A 23,796-nucleotide genomic window follows, 5' to 3' on the forward strand; every position below is an offset into this window, starting at 1 on the left:
GCCACCAACTGCCAACCACAGGACCGTTAGCTCGGATTTTTTTTTTTTCTTGCTCTGCTATGTCAGCACGTCCATGGGGCATGGGAGATCTTTAAATCCCATAACCCTTACACCAGGTCCCAAAGTCCACACTGCACTGACCTCTCACTTTGTCCTTAACATCTATGGGTTGATAATTCTGGAAGCCACCGCAGCTGCTGGTGATCTGAAGTCCCTCCAGCTGGAGGCTGTTTGTGGCCTTTCTGAAGCTAAAAGCTTGTGATTGTGCAGGGTTGGGCTCAGCTCCCAAAGCACTGCTCTGGCCCCTTCCTGCCAGCCTGCCAGACTGTCTTCAGCAGGAGGTTAGCTTCTCTGTGTTATTTTATGGGTTCTGTAGCTCCAAAGTTTGTTTAGAGTAATTTTTTACATGAACTGAAGAAGGTGGGAACAGGAAGTCCTGTTCCTGCTCCGCCATCTTGACTCAGCCCCCCATTAGGAAAGTTTTAAGCAAGGGAGATGTGAGCTGTACTTTGAAGGATGAGGAGGATTTGTATAATCAAAGAGAAAGGAGATCATGAGCAAAAGCATGGATGTGGTAAATGGCAGAGTATATTCAGAGGGTAATTATTTGAAAATAATATTCATACGACATAGGAAGAACCTGAAAAGGTAGGTTGAAAGTCAAACTGTGGAAGGCCTTGAACAGACAAATAACTAAGAGGAAGAGTAGTACCTTAGTAGAAGTGTTTGGGGATGGATGATCTTTAGTCATAGAATGTTGACTCTTAGGTGACACAGGATAGCAATGCAGGAATGTCCAGCAGGTAGGTGAAAATGTTGAATCAATCAATAAACACCTACTATGTGCTGAGCACTACTGACAATGTTATATACTAAGAGTACAAATACAAAAAGTGAGGCAGCCCCTACCCTCAAGTAGTTTACATTCTAAAGGGGGGGAGATAACATATACTTGTCCCCTATATATTTTAATCTAGGCAATCACAAGGACTATGAGAGGTCATAGGGCAAAAGATTGCTACAGCCTTTCCATTATCGATTTTATTTTGTTTTTTTTAATTAATTATTTAATTTATTAATTTGTTTGTTTCCTTTTAATTTACAGGATTCAATTCCACAATTCCTTGAATTTCACACTTTGTCCCCCTCCCTCCCCTCCCCCCGCCATGGCATCTTATAATCAAGTATAGGATCTGTAGATACTTTCACATTATACAATGGTCAGGTTATAAGGATGGATTGTACCAGCTGGGATGAAAAATGGTATAGAGGACATAAAATCAAATAAGAGAACAAAAAAGATCAGGTATTTTGCTTCCACCTGGATATAAATTTAGTTCTTTCTAGTTCTTTCTCTGGATGCACATTTTTCTCTCCATCATGCGTCTTTTGGGATTGAATTATATCCTTGCATTGTTGAGAAGAGTCCAGTCTATCAAAGTTGGTCATCACACATATGTTGTGTCCGTAATTGTGTACAAATTCCTCCTGGTTCTACTCTTCTCACTCAGCATCAGTTCTTTTAAGCCTCTCCAGGTAAATATGAAGACCGCCTGCTCCCCATTTCTTATAGCACAATAATATTCTATAACATGCATATACCACAACTTGTTCAGCCATTCCCCAATTGATGGACACCCCCTTAATTTCCAATTCTTGCCACAACAAAAAGAGCTGCTATAAACATTTTTGTACATATGGGGCTTTCTCCCATTTCTATGATCTCTTTGGGATATAACCCTAGGAGTGGTACTGCTGGATCAAAGGGTATGAAAGTATTTATAGCCCTTTGGGCATAGTTCCAGATTGCTCTCCAGAAAGGCTGGATCAGTTCACAGCTCCACCAACAATGCATTAGTGTTCCAGTTTGCCCACATCCTCTCCAGCATTTGTCATTTTCCTGTTTTGTCATCTTAGCCAATCTGACTGGTGAGATGTGGTACCTCAGAGTTGTTTTGATTTGCATTTCTCTAATCAATAGTGAATTAGAGCATTTCTTCATGTGCTTATAGATAGCTTTAATTTCTTTCTCTGAAAACTGCCTGTTCACATCCTTTGACCATTTATCAATTGGGGAATGACTTGTATTCTTATAAATTTGACTCAGTTCTCTGTATATTTTAGAGATGAGTCCTTTGTCAGAGACATAGGTTGTAAAGATTCTTTCCCAATTTCCCACCTCCCTCTTAATCTTGGTTACATTGGCTTTATTTTTACAGAAACTTTTCAATTTCATGTAGTCAAAATTATCTATTTTACATTTTATAATGTTCTCTAATTCCTGTTTCGTCATAAAGTCATTCCCTCTCCACAAGTCTGATAGGTAAACTATTCCTTGTTTTAGCAGACTGCTTACAGTATCAACCTTTATACCTAGATCATGAACCCATTTAGACTTGATTTTGGTATATGGTGTTAGATAATGGTCTATGTCCAGTTTCTGCCATACTATATTCCAGTTTTCCCAGCAGTTTTTGTCAAATAGTGAGTTCTTATCCCAAAAACCAGGGTCTGGGGGTTTATCAAACAATACATTACTGTAGTCGTTGACTTCTGAATCTCGTGTGCCTAATCTATTCCATTGATCCACTCCTCTATTCCTCAGCCAGTACCAAGTAGTTTTGATGACTGCTGCTTTATAGTACAGATTGAAATCTGGTAAAGCTAGTCCACCTTCCCTAGCATTTTTTTTTTCATTAATTCCCTTGATATTCTGGACCATTTATTCTTCCAGATGAATTTTGTTACTATTTTTTCTAACTCTATAAAGTAGTTTTTTGGTAAATTAATTGGTATGGTACTAAATATATAATTTAATTTAGGTAAAATTGTCATTTTTATTATATTAGCTCAACCCAGCCATGAGCAATTGATATTTTTCCAATTAGTTAGATCTGACTTCATTTGTGTGAAAAGTGTTTTGTAGTTATGATCATACAGGTCCTAGGTTTGTTTTGGCAGGTAGATTCCCAAATATTTTATAATGTCTACAGTAACTTTAAATGGGATTTCTCTTTTTACTTCTTGCTGTTGAATTTCATTGGAAATATATAGGAATGCCGAGGATTTATGTGGGTTTATTTTATATCCTGCAACTTTGCCAAATTTATTTATTGTCTCAAGCAGTTTTTTACTTGATTCTCTAGGATTCTCTAAGTATATCATCATATCATCTGCAAAGAATGATAGCTTGGTCTCTTCTTTGCCTAAATTGATTCCTTTGATTTCTTTTTCTTCTCTAATTGCTACTGCTAACATTTCTAGTACCAGATTGAATAAGAGGGGTGATAGTGGACACCCTGGTTTCACCCCTGATCTTATGGGAAATGCTTCCAGTTTCTCCCCATTACATATAATACTCGCTGATGGCTTTAAATAGATGCTACCTATTATTTTAAGGAAGGCTCCATTTATTCCTATACTTTCTAATGTTTTTAATAGGAATGGATGTTGTATTTTGTCAAAAGCCTTTTCTGCATCTATTGAGATGATCATGTGGTTTCTGCTAGTTTTATTGTTGATATGATCAATTATATTGATGGTTTTCCTAATATTAAACCATCCTTGCATTCCTGGAATAAATCCTACTTGATCAAAGTGTATTATTCTTGAGATAAGTTGCTGTAGTCTTTTGGCTAGTATTTTATTTAGAATTTTTGCATCTATATTCATGAGGGAGATTGGTCTATAATTTTCTTTCTCTGTTTTATCTCTTCCTGATTTAGGTATCAGTACCATATTTGTGTCATAAAAAGAATTTGGTAGGACTCCTTCTTCACTAATTTTCCCAAATAATTTGTAGAGTATTGGAATCAATTGTTCTTTAAATGTTTGGTAGAATTCACTAGTGAATCCATCTGGCCCTGGAGATTTTTTCCTAGGGCGGTGACTGATGGCTTGTTCAATTTCTCTTTCTGAGATGGGATTATTTAAGTAATTTACTTCCTCTTCAGTTAATCTGGGCAACTTGTATGTTTCTAAATATTCATCCATTTCCCTAAGATTGTCAAATTTATGTGCATACAATTGGGAAAAATAATTCCTAATTATTGTTTTGATTTCCTCTTCATTGGAGGTAGATTCACCCTTTTCATTTTTGATACTCATAATTTGGTTTTCTTCTTTTTTTTTTTTATCATATTGACTAAGGGTCTATCAATTTTGTTGGTTTTTTCATAAAACCAGCTCTTGGTTTTATTTATTAGTTCAATAGTTTTCTTGATTTCGATTTTATTAATCTCTTCTTTAGTCTTCAATATTTCTAGTTTAGTATTAATTGGGGATTTTGAATTTGTTCTTTTTCTAGGTTTTTTAATTGCATGCCCAATTCGTTGAGCTCCCTTTTCTCTAATTTAATCACGTATGCACTCAGGGATATAAAACTTCCCTTAAGAACTGCCTTTAATGTATCCCACAGATTTTGGTATGTTGTCTCATTATTATCATTCTCTTGAATGAAATTACTGATTGTTTCTATAATTTCTTGTTTGACCCACTCATTCTTTAGGATCAAATTGTTTAATTTCCAGTTAGTTTTTAGTCTGTCTTTCCCTGGCCCTTTATTGCATATAATTTTTATTGCATCATGATCTGAGAACGATGCGTTTAATATTTCTGCCTTACTGCATAGAATTGTGAGGTTTTTATGCCCTAGAACATGGTCAATTTTTGAATATGTGCCATGAACCACTGAGAAGAAAGTATATTCCTTTTTATCCCCATTCAGTTTTCTCCAGAGATCTATCATACCTATCCTCTCTAAAATCCTGTTCACCTCCTTAACTTCTTTCTTGTTTATTTTGAGGTTGGATTTATCAAGTTCAGATAGGGGGAGATTAAGGTCTCCCACTAGTATAGTTTTGCTATCTATTTCTTCCTCTAATTCCTTTACCTTCACCTCTAGGAATTTGGATGCTACACCATTTAGTGCATATATGTTATGTAGTGATATTGCTTCATTCTCGATGGTGCCTTTTAACAGGATATAGTTTCCTTCCTTATCTCTTTTAATTAGGTCAATTTTTGCATTTGCTTTATCTGAGATAAGGATTGCTACCCCTGCTTTTTTTACTTTAGCTGAGGCATGATATATTTTACTCCAACCTTTTACCTTTACCTTGTGTGTATCCCTCTGTTTCAAATGTGTTTCTTGAAAACAGCATATTGTAGGATTATGATTTCTAATCCATTATGCTATCCATCTCCATTTTATAGGAGAGTTCATTCCATTCACATTTACAGTTATGATTGTTATCTGTTTCTTTCCCCTCATCCTATTCCTGCCCCTGTTAATGTTCGTATTTTCCCTCCCTTCTCCCTTCCCCCCCTTAATAGTTTTCCTTTTGACCACCACCTCCCTCAGTGTTCCCTTTTTGGCCCCCTCTCCCTTTTCCTCCCCTTTTCCTCTTACTACTTCCCTCCCTACAAACCGCTCCCACCCCCCTTTTGTAACCCTTTCCCCCTCCTACTACCTGTAGGATATTGTTATACTTAATGAGGTATGCTATTTTTTCTTCGCATCAAGAATGACAGGAATAGATCTCATGCGAAGCTCCTCTCCCTCCCCTCTTTCCCTCTAAAATGATGTGTGTTCTCCTTGTTTACCTCTCTAAGTCACTGTTGCTTCTCGTAATTGGAGGTTGAATTTTCCATTGAGTTCTGGCTTTTTTATTAAGAAGGTCTGGAACTCTGTTATATCATTGAATGACCATCTCTTTGCCTGGAAGAATATGCTCAGTCTCGCTGGGTATGTGATCCTTGGTTGTAATCCGAGCTGTTTTGCCTTCCTGAAAATAGTATTCCACTGCCTCCAATCTTTCAGTGTGGAGGCTGACAAATCCTGTGCAATCCTTACTGTGGACCCTCGATATTTGAATTGTTTCTTTCTGGCTGCTTGAAGTATTTTCTCTTTTATCTGGTAGTTCTGGAGTTTGGCCACAACATTTCGAGCATTTTTCAGTTTGGGATCTCTTACAGCAGGTGTCCGGTGGATTCTGTCGATTTCTATTTTCCCCTCAGGTTCTAGTATCTCAGGGCAGTTTTCCTTAATGAGCTCTTGGAGAATGTTGTCCAGGCTCATTTTTTCATCATAATTTTCTGGTAGGCCTATGATTCTCAGATTATCTCTCCTGGATCTGTTTTCCAGGTCAGTTATTTTTTCTTTGAGGTATTTTACCTCTTTTTCTAATTTTTCATTTTTGTTGTTTTGCTTGGCTAATTCTTGGTTCCTCATAGAGTTATTTGTTTCCATTTGTTTAATTCTGGTTTTTAGCAAATCATTTTCCTTGGTTAATTTTTGAAGCTCCTTTTCCATATCATACACTTTTCTTTTTAGAGAGATGTTTTCCTCATTATAATGTTTTTCGAATTCTGCTATTTTCATTTTGAGAGAATGATTCATTTTGTCTTCTATCTCTCTCATTTTGCTTTCAAAGTTCCTTTTGATCTCATCTAGGAGAGCCTTCTGTGCTTGGGATCCATTCCCTGTTGAAGTCTCAGCTATGGGTGTGGAGTCCACATTGTCTCCCTCTGAGGTTGGTTCCTCCCTCTGAGGATAGTAGGACTCCAGAGTCTTTGTCTTTGTAGTCTGCTTTCTACCCATTTTGAGGCAGTGTCCTAGCCACGCCCTTCCTCTAGGATCCCAAACCTTTACTGTAGAGGGTTTTGCCCTGGGGCAAGAGTTACTATATCTTTAGGGTTGGGGGGGGGGGGTTGGGGGAAGGGGGGGTCCCTCTTTCCTTCTTTTTTTTGGGGGGTTAGGAGGGGTTTTTTTTTTTTAATGATTTCTGGGCTATGAAGTGGTAGCCCCAGGAGTGTTTGCTGTCCAGTATAGGGGCCCCTGTATTTGCTTCTTACCTTGCTCTTTCCAGTCCCAGCCCTTTGATGATAGGCCTGGTAGTGGACCTTGTGGTTGGTGGGAAGACTTGCCCTCCGAGTTGATCAGGCCCCTTCCAGGCCTGCATCCGCCAGCCGCGCCACACCTTCCTGCACAGGCCGCTGTGCCTTCCTGGCCTGCGTCTGCTGCCGCCGCCGCCGCGCCGGGCCTTCCCAGGCTGCGCCCGCCGCGCTGCCACCGCCGGGCCTTCCCAGGCTGCGCCCGCCATGCTGCTGCCGCCGGGCCTTACAGCTTGCGTCTCCCACGTCGCTGCCGCGCGCCTTCCCAGCCTCGAACCTCTCACTTTGTCCTTTGTGTCTATGTGTTGATAAATCTGGAAACGGCCCCAGCTGCTGCTGATCTGGAGTCCCTCTGGCTGGTGGCTGGTCAGGCCCACCCTGGGGCTAAAGCCTCGGTGTGGGGCTGGACTCGGCTCTCAGAACGCTGCGCTGGCCGATTCCTGCCGGCCTGCCGGGCTGTCCTCGGCGGGAGGTTAGCTCCTCTGTGTCATTATGTGGGTTCTGCAGCTCCAAAGTGTGTTTAGAGTCCCCTTTTACATGGATTGGGGAGGGTGGAAGCCGGAGCCACGGGAAGGTCTTGTTTCTACTCCGCCATCTTGGCTCCGCCCCCCTCCAGTATCGATTTAATTATTAGTCTGAGGATAAGAGCATGAGGTAGAAAATGTAGGGCTGTGGAAAAGGTAGGGCATATGGCAAAACTCCTGATAGAACCTGGTGTCCTAGTGTATAGCTAGATGAGATATGAAGCATGTTGGGGGGCCACGCAAATAGACTGATTTTTCATCCATTAGGCCAGTTTAGCTGCAGAGTCGATTCTTAAAGCTGAGAGGAGTACTCTGCAGTGGGAGAGGCTGGTGTCTGGAGGTCTAGACCTAGTAGACATTGATGCCTTAGAACCTGCCAAGGAAGCGAAATAGGTCAAGGAGAGATTTAGATTTTATTATTACATTATTATACTCATCACTATAGTTGTTATAATTAAAGTCATGGAAGTTAACAAGAGGTCACTCAGAGTGAACATGAGGTAATGGAAACATTTAGGGGAAAGGGGATATGGCAATGATATAGAACACTAGACATTTTCTCTGATCCCCACAACCTCTTAAACCTCTCTAAAATAGAAATAATGCACCAAAGATAAAACAACTTCAGCTGCCTCCATGATGAGGGTAACTGACAAGTCCCTTACATAGCAACATTCCAAACGTCACCCAACACCAGACACACTTTGGTTTGTGTGATGGGTACTGAATCCTTTAAGGATAAATTACTGACCAATATGCACTTCATGAACTAAAAAAAAAAAAACAAAAACTCCTAGGATTATTCCAAATACTCATATCTTTAGTTAACTACCTCCTAAATCCAAATTGCATTGGCCTTTCCAATCCTCATTTTCTTAGACATCTCTATAACAATTAACAATAAAACACTCCATTTTTGAAATTTTCTTTGGTTTTCCTGATTCTAATCTAATCTATTGTTTCCTTCTGTTTCTCTAACTAATCTTTCTTTATCTTCTTCTCTGGCTCTTCTTCCCTCTCCATCCCCTATATTTGTCATTGTCCTTCTGTTTTTCTCTTTATTTCCTCTCTCCCTTGGAGAACTCACTGACTCCCTTTGTTTCAACTCCCATTTATTCTACTATAATCATTATCTCTACTAACAACTTCCCTCTCAAGCTCATTCTGTATTTCTATTGGCCTGATGCAAATTTCTACCTTTATGTCTCAGTTGTATATCAAAATTGAAAACAAGTAGGCTATACAAGGTGAGTCGATTAGTAAACATTTATTGTCTACTCTGTGTAAGCACAGAAGATACAAAAAGAGGACACCCCAAAGTGGCCATCTCACCAGCATCTCACCACGGGACAGGAGGATCCTTCAGAGCTGGTAAGAGAAAGCTCAGGGACCACAGCAGAGACAGCAGTTTCTCCTGGGGCTATTAGCCCCCAGCCTGGAAGTTTAAAAATCATCTACCTGATTTTCCAGGGGGCAGGATGACAAAGTAAACTCTGGCTGCTCCAATTCCCCCTCCCCGACCAAGAAAACCCAGAGATTAATGTCCCACCCAGAGTAAAGTACTGAAATAGCAGAAATAGCCTCAGGCTTAGGAGTCATGGAAAAAGGGTGTAACTGAGGCAGTAAGGAGTCGAAGAGAAGAGTGGGAGGAGTCCCAACAAGCCTCACCTCATTTGACCAGCAAAAGCCTGCCTGAGCTGTAGGCCAGGGGCATAGAGGCAGAAATCTGAAGCAGCCAGACCACCCCTCCCCCACAGATTACTCTGTGAGCCTCAGGGTAACTCAGGGGAAACACTGAGAATCCTGGCCTTGTCCTCAATCTAGACACCCAGAGGCTACATCACACAAAGCCAACAACCAGGCACCTAGCTCCCAGCCTGAGAAGCTTGGGTCAGAGCCCTCTGTACTCCAGGACCAGAAATACACTTTAAAGGACAGGAAATAGACAATTACAATGGGCTGGAAGCAACTTGCAAAGGAAGACCAAAGACAATAGAATCCTATTATTCTGAATGAGAAGAATCACTTTCAGGAAACACCATGGACTCTGTGTTCACACCTGAGACCACAGATGGAAATATGAACTGTTCTCAAGCCCAAAAAGCATTCTTGGAGGAGCTCAAGAAAGATTTTAAAAGTCAAATTAGGAGGGGCGGCTAGGTGGCGCTGTGAATAGAGCACCAGCCCTGGAGTCAGGAGGACCTGAGTTCAAATCTGGCCTCAGACACTTAACACAAAAACTAGCCATGTGACCTTGGTCAAGACACTTAACCCCAATTTCTCTTCAAAAAAAGCAAAAACAAACAAACAAACAAAAAGTCAAATTAGGGAGGTAGAAGATAAATTTAAATCTACAGTGACCAAATTGGAAAAAAGTCTCATTGAAGAAAACGCATCCTCAAAAAGTAAAATTAGTGAACTAACTGGAGAAAATACCTCCCTAAAAAAGGACCTTCAAAAACTAACCAAAGAGAATAATTCACTAAAAATTAGAATCAGTCAAATCAAAGCTCAGGACGATGATGTACCAACAGTCAATCAAACAAGATTGAAAAATTAGAAGAAAGTGTAAAATATCTCACTGGAAAAACAACTGACCTGGAGAACAGATCCAGGAGAGATAACTTAAGAATGATTGGTCTACTGGAAAGCCATGATGAAAAAAGCAGTCTAGACAACATCCTCCAAGAGATTGTCAAAGAAAACTGTCCTGAAGTCCTAGAATCAGAAGGTAAAATAGTTATCGAAAGAATTCACCAGTCTCCTCCTGAAAGAGATCCCAAATTGAGAATTCCAAGAAATATAGTAGCCAAATTCCAGAATTACAAGATTAAGGAGAAAATAATGCAAGTAGCCAAAAAGAAACAATTCAAATATCGTGGAACTACAGTCAGGATTATGGAGGACCTAGCAGCTTCGACATTAAAAGACCAGAGGGATTAGAATTTGATATTTTGTAAGGCAAAAGAACTAGGACTACAACCAAGGATCAATACCCTGCAAAACTGAGCATAATCTTTCAGGTAAGGAGATGGTCATTTAACGAAATAAGGGACTTCCAGTCTTTCCTGATGAAAACGCCAGAGCTCAATGAAAAATTTGATCTCCAAATACAAGACTTAAGAAAGACATAAAAAGATAAACAAGGAAAACATACACTCACACATACACATGCACACATGCACATAACTTGGGATACAATAAGAGCAAAATATTTACATCCCTATATGAGAAGCTGATAACTGTCAATATCAAAATTTATATGATTATCATGACCTTTAAAAGGGTTATACATAGATAAAGGATGAGGGTATAAACAATCTAATCTGATGATAAAAAAAACCTTTTCAAGGGAGTCAAAGGGACTGTAATGGGATAAAAGGAAAGAATGAGACAGAAAAAGGTAAATTATGCCATATGAAGAGGCATAAAAACACACTACAGTAGAGGGGAAGGAAAGAGGGAGATGAACATCATTTGAACATTATTCTCACCTGTTCTGTTTCAAGGAGAGATCAACATCATCAGTTAAATTTAAGATTCTAACATGAAAAGCACAAAAACTCATTAAATAGATTGAAAGGATGGAGGGAGAAAAGCACTGTATGAAATTTACTCTCACTGGTTTGGAGTCAAAGGAGGAATAACATACTCTGATAAGTATAACAATTCATTGTGTCCTATAGGCAGTAGGAGAGTAAGGCAGGGATGAAAGGGGGGGGTATATTAGAAAGGAGGGAAATAGTAGTAAGTAGAGAGGGTAGGTAAAGAAGAGGGGGGTCACAGGGAGGGAACACTGAGGAAGAGGGTGGTCAAAAGGAAAACCCTTAAGAAGGGGAAGGCAGAAGGAAGAAACAAAAACATAAGCAGGGGAGGGAATAGGATGGAGGGAAAGAGACAGATAGTAGTCATTACTGTGAATGTAAATGGGATGAACTTTCCCATAAAACAGAGGTGGGGGTGGATAGGTAGTGCAGTGAGTAAAGTGCTGGCCCCAGAGTCAGGAGGACTTGAGTTCGGTTCCAGCCTCAGACACTTAACACCCACACAAAAAAACTAGCCGTGTAACCTTGAGCAAGTTACTTAACCCCAACTGCCCTTCCAAAAGGCAAAAAAAAAAAAAAACCAGAGGCAGATAGCAGAATGGATTAAAAACCATAATCCTACAATATGCTGTCTACAAGAAATATGTTTGAAACAAAGGGATACCCACATGGTAAAGGTAAAAGGCTGTGGTTGAATATATTATGCTTCAGCTAAAGTAAAAAAAAAAAAGCAGGGGTAGCAATCCTTACTCAGACAAAGCAAAAGCAAAAATAGCTCTAATTTTAAAAGATTAAAAAAATGAAACTATATCCTGCTAAAAGGCACTGTCGAGAATGAAGCAATATCATTACTTAACATATATGCACCAAGTGGTGTAGCATCCACATTCTGAGAAGAGAAGGTAAGGGAATTGAGGAAGAAATGGATAGCAAAACTGTACTAGTGGGGGACCTCAATCTCCCCCTCTCTAAACTTGATAAATCTAACCTCAAAATAAACAAGAAAGAAGTGGAGGAGGTGAATAGAATTTTAGAGAGGCTAGATATGATAGATCTCTGGAGAAACCTGAATGGGGATAAAAAGGAATATACTTTCTTCTAAGCAGTTCGTGGCACATACTCAAAAATCGACCATGTACTAGGGCACAAAAAACTCACAATTCAGTGCAGAAAGGCAGAAATATTAAATGCATCCTTCTCAGATTATGATGCAATAAAAATCATATGTAATAAAGGGTCATAGAAAGATAGACTAAAAACGAATTGGAAACTAAATAATCCTAAAGAATGAGTGGGTCAAACAAGAAATCATAGAAACAATCAGTAACTTCATTCAAGAGAATGACAATAATGAGACAACATAGCAAAACTTGTGGAATGCAGCAAATGCAATTCTTAGGGGAAGTTTTATATCCCTGAGTGCATACATCAATAAATTAGAGAAAAGGGAGGTCAATGAATTGGGCATGCAAATGAAAAATCTAGAAAAAGAACAAATTGAAAATCACCCATTAAATACTGAATGAGAAATACTGAAAACCAAAGGAGATATTAATAAAATTGAAATTAAGAAAACTATGGAATTAATAAATAAAATTAAGGGATGGATTTATGAAAAAAAAACAATAAAATTGATAGACCCTTAGTCAATATCATAAACAAAGAAAGAAAACCAAATTATGAGTATCAAAAATGAAAAGGATGAATCTACCACCAATGAAGAGGAAATCAAAACGAAAATTAGGAATTATTTTGCCCAATTGTATGCATATAAATTTGACAATCTTAGTGAAATGGATGAATATTTATAAAAATATAAGTTGCCCAGATTAACTGAAGAGGAAGTAAATTACTAAAAATAACTCCATCTCAGGAAAAGAAATCAAACAAGCCATCAGTGAACTCCATAGGAAAAAATCTCCAGGACCAGATGGACTTACTAGTGAATTCTATCAACCATTTAAAGAACAATTGATTCTAATACTCTATAAACTATTTGGGAAAATTAGTAAACAAGAAGTACTACCAAATTTTTTTATGACACAAATATGTTACTGATACCTAAATGTGGAAGAGATAAATCAGAGAAAGGAAATTATAGACCAATTTCCCTCATGAATATAGATGCAAAAATTTTAAATAAAATATTAGCAAAAAGACTACAGCAACTTATCACAAGAATAATACACTTTGATCAGGTAGGATTTATTCCAGGAATCCAAGGATGGTTTAATATTAGGAAAACCATCAGTTTAATTGTTCATATCAACAATAAAACAAGCAAAAACCACAATATTATCCCAATAGATGCAGAAAAGACTTTTGACAAAATACAAAATATATTCCTATTAAAAACAACAGAAAGTATAGGAATAAATGGAGCCTTCCTTAAAATAATAGGTAGCAGGGGGTGGCTAGGTGGCGCAGTGAATACAGGACCAGCCCTGAAGTCAGGAGGACCTGAGTTCAAATCTGACCTCAGACACATAACAGAAAAACTAGCCATGTGGCCTTGGGCAAGTCACTTAACCCCCAACTGCCCTCCAAAGAGAAAAAAGTGTTGTTTATCATTTGAGAGGCTAGGTGGCGCAGTGAGTAAAGCGCCGGCCCCAGAGTAAGGAGGAACCGAGTTCAGTTCCGGCCTCAGACACTTAACAACCACACAAACACAAAAAAAATAACTAGTTGGGTAACCTTGGGCAAGTTACTTAACCGCAATTGCCCTCCAAAAGACAAAATAATAATAATAATAGGTAGCATCTATTTAAAGCCATCAGCAAGTATTACATGTAATAGGGATAAGGTAGAAGCATTTCCAATAACATCAGGGGTGAAAAAAGGATGTCCACTATAACCCCTTTTATTCAATCTGGTACTAGAAGTGTTAGCAGTAGCAATTAGAAAAGAAAAAGAAATCAAAGGAATCAAATTAGGCAAAGAAGAGACCAAGCTATCACTCTTTGCAGATGATATGATGATATACTTAGAGAATCCTAGAGAATCAAACAAAAAACTACTTGAGACAATAAATATATTTGGCAAAGTTGCAGGATATAAAGTAAACCCACATAAATCCTTGGCATTCCTGTATATTTCTAATGAAATTCAACAGCAAGAGATAGAAAGAGAAATCCCATTTAAAGTTACAGTAGATATTATAAAATATATGGGAATCCACCTGCCAAAACAAACCCAGGACCTATATGAACACAACTACAAAACACTTTTCACACAAATAAAGTCAGATCTAACTAATTGGAAAGACATCAATTGCTAGTGGCTGGGTTGAGCTAATATAATAAAAAAGACAATTTTACCTAAATTAAATTATATATTTAGTGCCATACCAATGAATTTACCAAAAAACTTCTTTATAGAGCTAGAAAAAATAGTAAGAAAATTCATTTGGAAGAACAAAAGGTCCAGAATATCAAGGGAATTAATGAAAAGAAATGCTGGGGATGGTGGACTAGCTATGCCATATTTTAATCTATATTATAAAGCAGCAATCCTCACAACTACTTGGTACTGTCTGAGGAGTAGAGTAGTGGATCAATGGAATAGATTGGATTCAGGACACTCAGCAGTCAATGACTATAGTAATCTACTGTTTGATAAACCCAAAGACCCAAGCTTTTGGGATAAGAACTCACTTTTTGACAAAAATTGCTGGGAAAACTGGAATACAGTATGGCAGAAACTGGGCAAACACCATTATCTAACACCATATGCCAAAATCAAGTCTAAATGATCTAGGTATAAAGACTGATACTGTAAGAAATCTGGGAAAGCAAGGAATAGTTTACCTGTCAGATTTGTGGAGAGGGCAAGACTTTATTACCAAACAAGAATTAGAGAGCATTATAAAATGCAAAATGGATAATTTTGATTACATTAAATTGAAAAGCTTCTGTACAAACAAAGCCAGTGTAACCAGGATTAGGAGGGAAGTGGAGAATTGAGAAAGAGGTTTTACAACCTATGTCTCTGATAAAGGACTCATTTATAAAATATATAGAGAATTGAGTCAAATCTGTAAGAATACAAGTCATTTCCCAATTGATAAATGGTCAAAGGATATGAACAGGCAGTTTTCAGAGGAAGAAATTAAAGATATCTATAAGCATATGAAGAAATGCTCTAAATCACTATTGATTAGAGAAATGCAAATCAAAACAACTCTGAGATACCACATCTCACCAGTCAGATTGGCTAATATGACAAAACAGGAAAATAATAACTGCTGGAGAGGATGAGGACAGATTGGAACACTAATGCATTGCTGGTGGAGCTTTGAACTGATTCAGCCTTTCTGTAGAGCTCTGGAATTATTCCCAAAGGGCTATAAATAATTTCATACCCTTTGACCCAGCAATACCACTTCTAGGGTTGTATCCCAAAGAGTTCATAGAAGTGGGAGAAATACCCATATGTAAAAAAAAAAAAATTTATAGCAGCTCTTTTTGTGCTGGCAAAGAAGTGGAAATTTAGGGGGTGCCCATCAATTTGTGAATGGCTGAACAAGTTGTTGTATATGCATGTAATGGCATACTATTGTGCTATAGGAAATGAGGAGCATATGGACTTCATATCTACCTGGAGTGGCTTATACAAACTGATGCTGAGTGAGAAGAGTAGAGCCAGGAGATATTTGTATGCAATTTCAGACACAACCTATGTGTGACAACCAACTTTGATAGACTGGACTCTTCTCAGGAATTCAGGGTTATAAGTCAAACACAAAAGGCTCATGATGAAGAGAGATGTCTATATCCAGAGAAAGAACTAGAAAGAAATGAGTAAGAATCCATATTGAAGCAAACTAACTGATCTTTTTCTTTTTCTTGTTTAGTTTAATTTCCCCTTTCCCATTGTTCATTCAATCTGATACAATCCTTCTTTATAACCTGACTAATATGTAATGTGAAAGTATTTGCAGAGAGGGCACCCAGCTAATACCTTCAGCAGCTGAGAAAACCCCAGCGTTTGGGACAAAGCTCCCCTCTCTGCTAGCCAAGTCCTACTGTGGCAAAAAGCCCAAAAGTCAAGTAATTGAGTGGCAACATGAGCAAACGAGGGAAGCAAAGCAAACAGAGGAATCCAATATTAGACTCGTATTTTAGTGACTAGAAAGGATCAAAGCATAGAACAGGAGGAAGGCAATGAAGTCAGAACTCCTGCACAAAAAGCTTCCAAGAAAAATATGAGCTAGTTACAAGCCATAGAGGAGCTTAAAAAGTATTTTGAAAATCAATTAAGAGAAGTGGAGGAAAAATTGGGAATAGAAATGAGAACTATGCAAGAAAATTATGAAATGACAGTCAACAACCTGTCTTCAGAAAATAACACTTTGAAAAATAGACTAACTCAGATGGCAAAAGAGGCTCAAAAAGTCAATGAGGAGAACAATGCCTTAAAAAGCCAAATTTTCCAGACGGAAAAAGAATCTCAAAAGCTCACTGAGGAGAGTCATTCCTTCAGAATTACATTGGAGCAAATGGAAGCTAGTGACTTTATGAGAAATCAAGATACTACTAAACAAATCCAAACAAATGAAAAAATAGAAGGCAAAATATCTCATTGGGAAAACCTATGACCTGGAAAATATATCCAGGAGAGATCATTTAAAAATTATTGGACTGCCTGAAAGCCATGATCAAAAAAAGAACCTAGAAATCATCATCCAAGAAACTCTCAAGGAAAATTGCCCTGATGTTTTCGAACCAAAGGGCAAAACAGAGGTTGAAAGAATCTACTGATCACTTCCTAAAAAAGATCCCAAAAAGAAAACTCCTAGGAATATTATAGCCAGGTTCTGAAATTCCCAGATCAAGGAGAGAATATTACAAGCAGCCAGGAAGATACAATTTGAATATTGTGGAAACACAATCAGGATAACCCAGGATCTGGCAGCTTCTACACTGAAGGATTGATGGGCTTGGAATATGATATTCCGGAGGTCAAAGGAGCTGGGATTAAAACCAAGAATCACCTACCCAGCAAAACTGAGTATCAGGTTTCAGGGGAAAATATGGTCATTCTGTGGAATAGAGGACCAAGCATTCTTGATGAAAAAATCAGAGTTGAATAGAAAATTTGACATTCAGATACAAGAAGCAAGAGAAGCATGAGAAGGTAAACAGGGAAAAGAAATCATAAAGAACTTATCAAAATTCAACTACTTATATTCCTACATGGAAAAAATGATCATTGTAACTTAAGAAACTTTTCTCAGTATGAGAATAGTTTAAGGGAATAGAAATGTGTTTGTATATCTATATCTATATATACACATACATATATATCTCTATATAAGAGGGTATTTAAGTGTATGAATATATATGTGAATGTGTATATATGTGTAAAGGTATACATAGATAGAGGGCACAGGACCAATTTGATAGGAAGGGATGATACTTAGAAGGTGAAATTAACAGGTGAGAGAGGAATATAACGAGAGGAGATGGGGAGAGAAAGAATGAGTTAAACTATCTCATATAGAAGAGGCAAGGGAAAATGGTAACAATGGATGGGAAGAATAGGAAGGGAGAAAGGAATGAGTCAATGTTATTTTCATTGAATTTGGCTTAGGGAGGGAATGACATACACACTAAAAAGGGTATCTCACCCTACAGGAGAGTAGGGGGAAAGGGGATGAAAGGGGGAATGATGGAAGGGAGGGCATGCTGGGGGGGAGGGAAATTGGAAGCACCCAGTTTTGAAAAGGGACAGCATCAAAGTAGAGAATAGAACAAGTGGGAGGTGGGATAGGAGGGAGGGAAATATAGTCATTCTTTTACAATATATCCACTAAGGAAATGTTCTGCATAGCTACACATGTACAACCTATATTGAATTGCTTATCTTCCCAGTAAGGGTGGGTGACAAAGGAGGAAGGGAATGAATGTGAAATTCAAAGTTTTAAAATCACATGTTTAAAATATATATACATATATATATATAACACACACACACACACACATATATATATATATATATATATATATATATATACTATTATTAATATTATTTTACATGTAACTGGGAAATAAGATATACAGGCACTTGAGCATAGAGATCCACCATGCCCTACTGGAAAGTCAGAGGGTGTATGGGCAGAAGATATGGGAGAGAGTATATTGGAGGAGAGGATCTATTTTGGGGTGTTGAATAGGGGAAAAATATTCAGATACAAGAAGCAAGGGAAGCATAAGAAGGTAAACAGGGAAAAGAAATCATAAAGAACTTATCAAAAAGGACAACTCAAAATCTTGAGGAAATGAATGGTGTAAGCTAGAAGTGAATAAAGCATTTGATTAAAAAAAAGGAAAAAAAGAAAGAAAAAAAGAATTAATTTAATTATGTTACTCTCCTGTTCAAAAAAACAAACAAGGAAACAAAGAAAAAACCTTCCAATGACCTTGTCATTAGCCAGGTACTCATGTACTTTCATCATTATCTTTCCTATTAAATCTAACCCCTTTCTAAACTTCTGTAGATTCATAATCTTAGAGGCATGTTTGACTCTTCACTCTCCCTCATCACACCATATCCAATCAGTCATCCGGGTTTTGATTTAGTTCTGTAACCTTTTCCCCACAACTAAAAAAGGCCTAGGGCGGACCTTCATTTCAGACCTTCATGATTTCTCATTTGTGCAACTACAATATTTCCTTGAGAGACAAAGCAGAGAAAGAAAACTACAGAACAATATCCCTAATGAAACTTAAAACAAAATCTTCAAATAAAACATTAACAAGTTGGCTATAATAACATATTAGAAAGGTTGTACATTATGACTTAGATGGATTTATTACCAGGAATGCCAGATTGGTTCAACATAAGAAAGGTGATCAATATAACTATTTTAGTAACATAAAGAACAAAAAACATATATTTTATAAAGAGATGCTGAAAAACGCTTTTTACAAAATCTTATGCTAATTTCTATTAAAAACTCTGGCAATCATAGGTTCAGAACTTTCATCAACAGAAATGCATTTACCTAAATCCAAGAGCAAAACTTATATGAAATAGAGAAAAGTCAGGGGCCTTTTCCATAGTATCAGGAGAAAAGCTAGACTTTCCATTATTACTACTATTATTTAATATAGTTCAAGAAATGCTAGCTATAACAATAAGACAAAAAAGAAGAGTAAAAAGAGTCAAAGAAGAAATCTCCTCTAACAGATGATATAATTGTATGACAGAACCTTACAGAGTCAATTTATTTCTTTTCCTACTTAATAGTATTTTGGTTCTTTTTTCCAATTACATGTAAAGACAGTTTTTATCATTCACTTTTGTAAGATAATGAGTTCCAAATTTTTTCTCCCTTCTTTCCTTCCCTCCCCTCTTTCCAAGACAGCAAGTAATCTGATAAAGGCTATACATGTACAATCATATTAAACATATTTCCACATTAGTCACGTTGTGAAAGAAGACTCAGAACAAAATGGAAAAACCACAAGAAAGAAAAAAAAACACAAAAAACCCCCCAAAAAACTGAAAATAGTATGCTTCAATGTGCATTCATATTCCTTTGTTATTTCTCTGGATGTGGATTGCATTTTCCATCACAAGTCTTTTGGAATTGTCTAAGATTATTGTATTGCTGAGAAAAGCTGAGTCTATCGAAATTGATCATCAATGTTGCTGTTACTCAGTATAATGTTCTGGTTCTGCTCACTTCACTCAGCATCACTTCATCCAAGTATTTCCAAGTTTTTATGAGATCCTCCTGCTCATCATTTCTTATAGCATAATAGTATTCCATTACATTCATACACCACAACTTGTTCATCCATTCCCTAATTGATGGGCATCCTATCAATGTCCAATTCTTAGCCACCCCAAAAAGAGCTGCTATAAATGTTTTTGTACATGTGGGTTCTTTTGCCTTTTTTATGATCTCTTTGGAATATAGACCCTAGAAGTGCTGGGTCTAAAGGCATGTACAGTTTTATAGCCCTTTGGGCATAGTTCCAAATTGCTCTCCAGAATGGTTAGATAAGTTCACAACCTGGAGAATCAATTAAAAAATTAACTAAACTAATTAACAACTTGAGTAAAGTTGTAGGACATAAGATAATTTGATATAAATCATTAGTATCTCTACATATAACTAACAAAAAACCAATAGGAAGAGCTTGAAAGAGAAATCCCCTTCAAAATATCTATGTAATCTATAAGATATTTGGAAGTACATTTAATAAGTTCACCTGGGGTCTATGAATCTAACCAACCTAAATAACTGGAGAAAGATTAATTGCTCATAGGTAAGTTAAGCCAATATAATAAAAAAAGACAATACTACCTAAATTAATTTACATATTTAGAGTTGTACTAAAAAAAATTTCCAAAGGAATATTTTCTAGAATTGGAAAAAAAATAATAGTAAAATCCATATGGAGGAAACAAAAGATCAAGAATCTCAAGGGTGATGATGAAAAAAAAAACTGTGAAGGGAGTGGTAGTGACTATCAGCACCAGATCTCAAACTGTACTTACAAAACAGTTATCATGAAACCAATTTGGTACTGGCTAGAAAAAGAAAGAGAGGTCCACTGGTGGATCGAATTAAGCATACAACAGACAGCAGAATTGAAACAGCTCAAAGAAAACACAGGATTCACAAATTTAGAGTATCCACCCCAAACTCAAACTATTTGTGCCTGACCTGTGGTAGAGCATTCCGAGCTCATATTGGTCTGATCACTCACAGTCAGACACACTGAAACTTGACTCTAGCACAGTAATGTCATTTTAGTCCTCTTTGAGAATGAAGGGCAACAACCAATGACACAAGCAAACAAAACCAGTAGCATAGTGTTTGACAAACCCAAAGACTCCAAAACTGCTTGGAAAACTTAACAGCAACCTAGCAGCAACTAGCTTTAGACTTACACCTCATACCTTAAACCATAAGCTTCAAAATGGATTTCCTAAGTGACAAAGCAGACAAAATAGAGAAAGAAAACTACAGAATATTATAGTTCTGCACTGAACACTGATGCCATCTATCTATATATTGATCAATTAAACTTATCTGTGTATATTTTACCATTAGCTACTAATATGCAAAACACAAAGTTATCTAGGAACCAGTTTTTCACCATCCACCAAGCGGAAATTGCAGTTACCCAAATAACTGGAGCTACAGGTGACCTGTGTCACTACTCCTTCTGAGAAACTTCCTGAAAAAAGCCCCATTTACCTCAGAGGCTAGGCAGCTAGATGGCATGGTTTTTAGTGACTAAACTTGTTATCAAGCTTGGTGGCACAGTGAATAGACAGGACTAAATAACAACAACAAACTTGGAATCAGTCAGACTTGAGTTTAAATCCTATCTTAGACAGTGAGGGCTATATGATTTAAATTTAGCTTCAATTTCCTCATTTGTAAAATGGATATAACAATAGCACCTACCTAGTAGTCAAGAAGAGAGGGATTTAAATACCTCCTTGAATCCTTATTTTTTTTTTATGTGACCATGGACAAGTAAGCTGCTTGCTCTCTCTCAGAATTTGTTTCCTCCTCTGTAAAACAGGAATAATAATAATGGAAGCACTCCCCAAGAGTTTATAAGGGTTAAATGAGAAAGTTAACAAGCATTTATTAAGCACTTTTTTGTGTCAGGGACTATGCTATGCACCGGGGATACAGAAAAAAGAAAGGCAAAAAACAGTCCCTGCTTTAAAGGAGCTCACAGTCTAATGGGAAAGAGAACATGCTAACAAATAGTACAAACAAGATATATAAATTAGAGGTAGTCTCAGAGATGGGGAAATACACAAGAAATGTTACAAATACAAAAATGACAGAACTTGGCAAGTGATTAGATATGGGGTGAGGAGGGGAGACAGAAAGAGAGACAGAGAGAGAGAGACAGACAGACAGACAGAGAGACAGAGAGACAGAGACAGACAGAGACAGAGAGAGACAGACAGACAGACAGAGACAGAGAGAACATGAACCTTAGGGAACTGAGAAGATGGTGATATCCTCAATAGTAACAGGAAATTAGGTAAAGGTGTAACGGTGAACAATTTTGGACATGATGAGTTTAGAATGTCTAGGGGATATCAAAACAGTTGCTGGAGAGGAGAGACTGAAGATCAGGAGATAGGTTAAAACAAGTAGATCTGAGAGTGCACTGCAAAGAATACATAGAGATGGAAGCTGATGAGATTACCTAGTGAAATAGTATAGAAGAAGAAGAGAAGAGAGCCCAGGACAGAGCTTTAGGGCACCCAAAGGAGATAGAGAAGTGGTCAGACAAGTAGAAGAACTAGGGTAGAATACTGTCATGGGAACCTAGAAAGAAAAAAGAAGAGTATCAAGGAGCAGAAGGTAATCAACAATGTCAAAGGCTTCAGAGAGTTCAAGAACAAGGAGGATTGTGAAAATGCAATTAGATTTGGCAGTTAACAGATTGTTAGTAATTTTAGAGAAAGCAATTTCAGTTGAATGAAGTTGTAAACCAGACTACAAAGAATTAAAAAAAAAAACTGACAGGAAAGGAAGTGGAAGCATTTACTATTAGAATTGTTCAGAGCAAAGATTTTGAAAGCTAGTCTGGAACATTAAGTGACATTTATGTAGAGCCTTAAAGTTTGCAAAGTGTTTTGCTTATATTCACATTTGACCCTCAGAACAAATCTTTTGGAGTGATTACTTCTCATATTTTTGCCTCCCTTTTTTTTTAACCAAGGAGGAAACTGAGGCTAAGATAGCAAGCATATAAATGTGTCAGCAGTGCTGTTTTTTTTTTCTTTTCCTTTATTTGTCTTTAAAAATACTACTTGTTATATAAAATGGATCTCTGGAAAGAGGACGAACAGCGCTTAAGGAGATACTGGGGGAAATTATAGTGATATCAAAAACAAAAAAAACAAAGAGAGAGCAATTCAGACCAATTTATCTTAATTCCTGATGCTTAACTCCAGTCACAACACCACTTAGGGAGTTCTAGTAATGTGGCAGAAGTGACCTAAAGGGCTATGGAGTAGCCAGAATAAGCGAATCCTGCAGCGCTTTGGAGAGCCAGCAGGCAAGACAGTCAGCGCGCTGCACCCGTACTCTCCGCTGCAGCTGCACTGGCGTGTCCTGTCCGCCAGGGGTCGGGCCAGCACTGCTCTGCTGGCCAGGGCGTCGTGTGTGACCCCGGTATCCTGAACAGCGCCAATAACTTAAGAGAGTAAGGGCGCTACTCAGGCCTCCACACACGCTCGGTTCGGTCCCCTTCCAGGAGCCAGGTTTTGGGCAGGGAAGAGGGTGAGGGCGTACCTGGCGGCCCCTCCCACGGGCTCCTCCACCTTCGGGTCTACGTCGTAAACATCGTTAAAATGGAGGATGGTGAGGTCGCAGGGGCCATTCTCCATGCACAAGACACCCAAGGCTAAAAGTAAGATGTCCACCTCTGGCTCCGAGGAAGGAAGAGGCGCAGACGTCGGAGTCGAATTGGCTGCCTCCATTTACCCAAGAGGATCAGTGGCACCCGCCGTCGCCACTATCGGGCTCTCCCGCCGGGGACTTCTAGGGACTTTAGCAGGAGGGCACCTGGGGAACCGCTGAGCAGGGGCGCAGCCGCAGAAAGTTCATGGTCGCGTGACCCGCATGTGCCTGGGCCTTCCTATCACCCTTCTTCCTACTGCGCAGGTGTGGGGGTCGGGGTGACTGCTAAGGGTGGGGCGGGAGGGGACTGTTGCCAGGGTAATAACTGTTGCCAGCGGACCGCTGTACTGGACAGGAGAAGAGCACCGTCTTGAATGGCTAGAGAGTTTTAAAATACCAGTTGTTTGGTTTGGTTTTGTTTTTTTTAACCCAAACT

At 38.2% G+C, this 23,796-nt stretch overlaps 1 protein-coding gene across 1 annotated transcript in view; it reads right to left on the reverse strand.

The window, feature by feature from the left end:
- LOC138167581 (mannosylglucosyl-3-phosphoglycerate phosphatase-like) overlaps positions 1–23,440 on the reverse strand; it is a 107,477-nt gene extending 84,037 nt beyond the window's left edge. Inside the window, exons 1-4 of the mRNA XM_069096540.1 lie at positions 23,253–23,440; positions 23,046–23,154; positions 8,084–8,187; positions 6,981–7,192 (exon numbers count right to left, since the gene is read on the reverse strand). Coding sequence (XP_068952641.1) covers positions 6,981–7,192; positions 8,084–8,187; positions 23,046–23,154; positions 23,253–23,440 — 613 coding nt within the window. The remainder of the gene's footprint in view (positions 1–6,980; positions 7,193–8,083; positions 8,188–23,045; positions 23,155–23,252) is intronic.
- Between the last annotated feature and the right edge of the window lie 356 nt (positions 23,441–23,796).

The sequence above is a fragment of the Petaurus breviceps genome, unplaced genomic scaffold (assembly GCF_028583685.1).
Source record: "Petaurus breviceps papuanus isolate PSGF00001 unplaced genomic scaffold, PetGlider_PUasm1.0 229, whole genome shotgun sequence".
NCBI classification, from domain to species: Eukaryota; Metazoa; Chordata; class Mammalia; order Diprotodontia; family Petauridae; genus Petaurus; species Petaurus breviceps.